Source organism: Cryptotermes secundus, unplaced genomic scaffold (genome assembly GCF_002891405.2).
Source record: "Cryptotermes secundus unplaced genomic scaffold, Csec_1.0 scaffold1053, whole genome shotgun sequence".
Classification (NCBI taxonomy): domain Eukaryota; kingdom Metazoa; phylum Arthropoda; class Insecta; order Blattodea; family Kalotermitidae; genus Cryptotermes; species Cryptotermes secundus.
This window is the reverse complement of record NW_019735475.1, coordinates 550,144-556,218: the sequence shown is the minus strand read 5'-3', so window position 1 is coordinate 556,218 and position 6,075 is coordinate 550,144. Positions and strand designations below refer to the sequence as shown.

The window sequence follows — 6,075 nt, the reverse complement described above, 5'->3', positions numbered from 1 at the left end:
TAGTCTTCGTCCACTGTGTGGTTCCAGTAATATGTTCTCATGTCCTTCTATTTTGTTGGGGTATCTTGTGCTTTTCCCCATTATGACTTCCTTCACCAGCGGCACTTTCAGGTCTTCATGGAGTGTTAACTAGGGCTGTCCCCATAGCAGTATGAATATTCAAACATTTCACTATATTACATATTTCTATCATGATTCAGTTCTTGAGATAAAGACAGTGTTTCAAAAATTAACCACTACTGACACATCCTGCATTCCTTAACAGGATTAAAGTCAAATAAAATTGATTTTTGTTATTTGCTGACAGTACACTTCCTCAGGTCTTGTTGGAAAAAAATTAGCAAAAATTTTAAACCACAAATAANAGCAGATTAATATTCCATTATCTTTTTTTTTATTTACATAATATCAGCAATCAGAATTATGTCTGATTCTATAAGCTAATTTGCCGTAGTACTCTTCGTGACGTGGAGAGGGCTTATCCATAATAAGTTCTCGTTACCCCTCTCTCAGGTCGGCTGGCCAGTTCCTTTTTAGTCTTCGTCCACTGTGTGGTTCNCCTTATTGAAAATATATTAACCCTTCAAGTTGGTTCCCCTGTGCCCACACACATTACTCTCTACACTGCCACTACAGCGGCTGTACACGTACAGCTATGCTGTTTGCAGCCTCCTAAAAATATATTTACAACTGTTCTCTTTTGAGAGTTATTGAAACTATATGAATTGCAGCATATTCTATAGGCCTTGATGCCTTCTGCCATCTGCTCTTTCATCGAAGAGTTTCTATATCTTTTTTTTTATTGGCAGTCAACAAATATGTCTGTGTTGTCCACTTCTAACATGTTTTACAGGCCAGCTAATGAGGAAAAGTGTTAAAGTATAATGAAACTCATACTGTTATTACTTTTTCCACAAACATGTGTTTAATTTTGCTGGACAATTACACAAAATGTGGAATATTCTGAAAAGGATGTGAACAGAATGCCACACAGCAATTTAAATGCCACTTGAAAGGGTAGAGTACTGCATGGATTAAATTGCCCAGTTGAATAAACTGAACATTTGTGTGCCTGAAGATTACTGTCTATTGGAACATGATGTCATGAAGTCTGGCAGAAAGGTACCAGTATTTTGGAGGAACCTGCTGTATTCACCTTCAGCATAGAAGAGTGTGCTCTCCAAACCCTGATAATGGAAGCAGTAACGCTTTTCTACGCCGGCGCGTAAGGCTGACAACCTTATTGCCATCTTTGAGCCGATTGTTTAGATAATGTGGGACCCTCAACGTCTCACAACCCTATGGGCCTTCATGGCCTGTTACAGGGATTGCTTTACTTTTACTTTTTTTACTACATGACATCACATCCCAGGGGACAGTAATGTTCAAGGTCACTGCTGTGAGATTATATGAATGTTTATTACATTACCAAAACAGTTCTGAAATAAGACTATTAGCCAGTACTTACTGAGATTTGTACTTCTTGTATTCTTCTGTGTCACTGTCCTCACTGTCAGATGAATACTGTGCCCCTGAACCAGAATCCAAATTTCCACTTCCACCAAGCATCGCACCTCTCTTTGCCAAGAATCCAGCTGCATTTCCATACCCTGTGTACTTCACCATGCGCATCACTGTCAGAGGAAGAGAGAAACAGGTTTGTATGAAACTTCTGTACCAGTTCAGTTTGCACAGCACCATATACAGTAAAGCTCCATTAAAATGTGCCTCACTGTACCATGGATTCAGATATACTGTGGTCCAGTCATGTCTCTCAAAATGATTCCATTTATTTTCTTTGTAAACAAATCTGTTTCAAATTCTACTGCCATTTTTTCTTCATAAATAACTTCATTCAAATGACTATGTCTAATTGATCACTCTGAGTGGGTAATATGACCTTGAGCATGATCAGTGATTTGCTAAGGAGACAGCAATGTTTCTCTACATGAGCTACGGAAAAGCCCTGCAGTGTTGGAATTAGTATGGAATGTTGGAAATGCCGCACTGAGACTAAGGTAATTAAACACATGTTTCTCAATTCTTTTTGAGAAATGATATTGCAACTCTTATTCCTGCTTCTTCATACAGTTACATTTCTTTTTTGATTTTACTGTCATAATTTTGTCCTCCAAAAAGAACACCACCTGGGTGACTCATAATACTTTCCTCCCATGGTTCAATGAAGATTTTGTGCCAGTAGTAAAGAATCAGCCATGTTCAAAAAATGATACTACTGCTCATCATTTCCTGCATGTGAAATGACAATACACTGGAAGCAAACATATTCATGATGACCAAAACTGTCAGCTGCACAACTCTGCATTCCCTCATTTCATTAGCAAAATCCATACTCACCGTTTTCTTTACAAAGGATGAAGAGGAACTCTTCGACTAAACCACGAACTTGCGTAAAAGGAGTAGTAAGAAGGCGACACAGTTTATTACGCAGGGTGCTGCCCTCTTCAGGCCGAGTATGAACTTCTGTTAGAGGAGGAAGTACACGCTGACGTAGGAATTTACGAATTGAGCGGTGGTGGCGTACACACTTTGTCAGCAGAAACAATGTGGGGCAGAGGTCATTCTGAGACTTCATATTCTGTCAACAGTATACACCAAAACTGAAAAGTCTATGGCCAGTGTGAGGTGCAACTTGCATACAAAAAATTCAGTGGATACTGCAATTACTTTCAATGACAGTGTCAAGGAAACACACAAAACTATTCCATGAATCAGCATCCTTCTTAAGAAACTAACAGTTGCTCAGTGAGTCAAGATATCTGCAGGACTTCATGGAACTAAAAGGTTCACTAACAGTAAGAAACCTTTGGATTCATAAGGCCCACCAATCTGTCCCTGTCCTGGGCTAGATATTCAGTCCATACCCTAGCATCCTATTTCAGTGGTATACACTTTAATATTACCCTTCTATCTATTCCCAGGTCTTCCAAATGTATCTTCATACTGTAATATGCTTACAAATGAAGTGAAACCTGCTAAGGACTAATTTCAATGGGGATTACTTTACAGCAGAATATTCATTTCACATTGCCTGTGCAACACCCACCCACATGTAAAAAGTAAAGCTATCCCTGCAACAGGCTGTTGAGGCCTACAGGGCTGTGAGATGTTGAATCTTCCATATTTTCTAGATAATCGGCTCACAGATGGCAGTGAGGCCAGCTTATGCACTGGCCACCCTGCACCCCCAGGAAGATTCCTGGTCCTCATTTCTGTTACAGACTGAGTCCCACTCCAAGGCCACAGTGCAGCTGGAATAGGTCAATTGAAAATATCCAGTGACCTCATTGGGAATCAAAACTGTGACCTTCCAGCTTGTAGCATAATGAAAAAAAAAACTATGCTCTATTGGTGGAAAAATTAGTACATCACATGTATTATTATGCTACAATAGCAGTAATATCATGGAGCCATTTCTTGCATTCATATGCCTTTAGTTTGTGAGATGAGGGTTCTTCTTCCAGCACAGTCTGTCCCGGGCATGCATTTGTATTGCTACAAGCATCTTCAGCAGTTCTGCACATGAGAAGCAGTGTGTGAATATATTCTGAAAAAGATATTTTCCAACACGATCCTCACATTTATCAAAAACTACTCAATATCCGAAAGAAAGATTCTCATATCACATCTCCAGGGCATGTGGTAGCGTAGTTGGTTGAGGCACCATGCTACAAGCCAGAAGGTTGCAGGTTTAAGTCCTGATGAGGTGGATTTTTTCAACTGACCTAATCCTTCCAGCTGCACTATGGTCCTGGGGTCAACTAAGCCTCTAACAGAAATGGGTACCAGGAATCTTCATGGGGGGTGAAGGACAGCTGGCGCGTAAGGATGACCTTACCGCCATCTGTGAGCTGTTGTCTAGAGAAAATGTGACAGCCTCGACATCTCACAACCATATGGACATTCACAGCCTGTTACAGGGATAGCTTTAACTTCTTTTATCACATCCGCTGTTCCCCCTTCAATTATATTACAGCAGGTACTGAATATGACTGTTGGCTACCCTTTACTTTTTCTCTACTTTGTTAGTTTTTGGCACATATTTTTTAGAAGAAAAAAAAAACTTGAAAAAAAAAAGGGCCGCCATACCATCACCAGGATTGAATTTTTTTTAAATCTTTCTTTATGTTCATGACCCATTTTACATCACAAGTTTAGTTCAAGTTTTTATTTTGTTAGGAAAGCCAGGTCCATTTCAATTTCTTACATTCTATTTTGTATGGAGGAACTAAGCGTTCAAATTGTAAACATGGTTAACATTTATATTGTACTGCAGGCATTTAAAGGTACCATCTTTTTCACATTTTTTTCTCTCCTCTTGCTCCCGCTTTGGAGCACAGGGCTGATTTCTCAGTTCCATTGATCATTTTATACACGGTAGGACTCCTTGGATGGATGATCAGCTTGTTGCAAGGCCTCTGCCTAAACACAGGACAACATAAACACAGAATAAATGCATATACACACCAAACATCCATGCCTTGTGTGGGATTCGAACCCACGATCCCGGCTTCCAAGTGAGGAAAGACAGTATATGCCTTAGACCACACGGCTACCATGACCAGCCTCCTCACATTTACTCTTTAGAAAATAATATTACTCACCTGTTCTGCCATGTCCAACTTAGAGTCCAGAAAGTCTAAAAGCAAAACCAGTGCTTCCATGTTTTTGCCATCATACTCAGACTCCTTAGGTGGATCATGTGGACTTCTGTGTGCAGGGGTGAGCAGCTTCTCATAGCAGTTGTCTGGCACATTCATCAGAAGATTCACTACATGTCTGTAAATAAATGTAACTGTTTACAAAAGAGCTTCAGCAATCTACAGACAAGGCCCTTCAAATTAATTCTGTGATAAAGCACCAACATCAATTCATGTACAACCTGTACTGTTTGGGAACATGGGATTATTCGATCCCCCCCCAATACCGTGGGGCTTGCAGCTAGATTTTAAATCAGAGGTAATGGGTCTCACTGGTGAAAAATTGGTGCAAAACACTGTACATACTCTCTCACACACAAATGACCTTGACTACGCCACCTCAGAGAAAAAGCTGATTTTTGTTTGGTACACAATTTTTGGTCGGGCACGCAGCAGCATAACTGGTTGAGGCAACAAGCCGAAAGGTCGTGGGTTCAAGTCCCGATGAGGTCATTTGGTTTTTTTCAATTGACCTAAACCTTCTAGCCGCACTATGGCCCTGGGGTTGACTCAGCCTCTAACAGAAATGAGTACCAGGAACTAAATAATTTTCCTGGGGAGTAAACTGTGACAGGCGCATAAGGCTGACAACCTTGCCACCATCTTTGAGCCGAGTGTCTAGATAATGTGGGACCCTGAACGTCTCACAACCCCATGGGCCTTCACGGCCTGTTACAGGGATAGCTTTACTTTTAATTTTTTTTACACAATTTTTTGTCACTAATTATATAAACTAGGACATACACACATTTTGTAACCATCAGTGCCCCTTTTATCTTTTTGAAGATACCACTTAAGCCGTTTTATTTAGGGAGAGGGTCACCATAACATTCTCAAATTTAATCCATCTCATACCACCATTTTCGAGAAAATCAGTATTTTATATTTTGGAGTAAATTTGAAGGGCCCCTACTTTGGAGCCAAAATGGTCATATTCACCAGGTACCAACATCATCATCAGTAATCTGTCAAGACGACAGGTCCACAGTCCCTTCCAAAACAATTCCTCCACTTAATGCGATCTAGAGCTTTCTCCTTCAAATGACAGTATCCTCTTCTGTCCCCAAGGTCATCCAGCATCTTCTTACGTCTTCTTGTCACTTCTATCCGCCCCTCTATCTTTCCTTCAATAACTTCTTTTAGAAGGCAGTTTCTGCGTAAAACATGACCAATCCAATTAGCCTTCCATTTTCTTATTTCGTGTAGGATATTCCTCTGCTCACTGACTCTAATTAACACTTCTTCATTTCTCACATAATCGGTCCAACTGATCTTCTCCATCCTTCTCCAACACCACATTTCGAAACTTTCCAGATGTTTCTGATCTACTGCCCTAAGTGTCCATGTTTCAGCC

General features: G+C 40.3%; 1 protein-coding gene across 3 annotated transcripts in view; it reads right to left on the bottom strand.

Moving 5' to 3' along the window:
- Window positions 1–6,075, bottom strand: part of LOC111869444 (synembryn-A) — a 28,891-nt gene that overhangs the window by 10,835 nt on the left and 11,981 nt on the right. For all 3 annotated transcript variants that reach the window (XR_002843664.2, XM_023860987.2, XM_023860986.2), the window contains exons 6-8: window positions 4,626–4,800; window positions 2,359–2,599; window positions 1,469–1,634 (exon numbers count right to left, since the gene is read on the bottom strand). Coding sequence is in view for 2 of the 3 variants with exons in the window: in XM_023860987.2 (XP_023716755.1) it covers window positions 1,469–1,634; window positions 2,359–2,599; window positions 4,626–4,800 (582 nt within the window). In the remaining variant the exon portion in view is untranslated. The remainder of the gene's footprint in view (window positions 1–1,468; window positions 1,635–2,358; window positions 2,600–4,625; window positions 4,801–6,075) is intronic.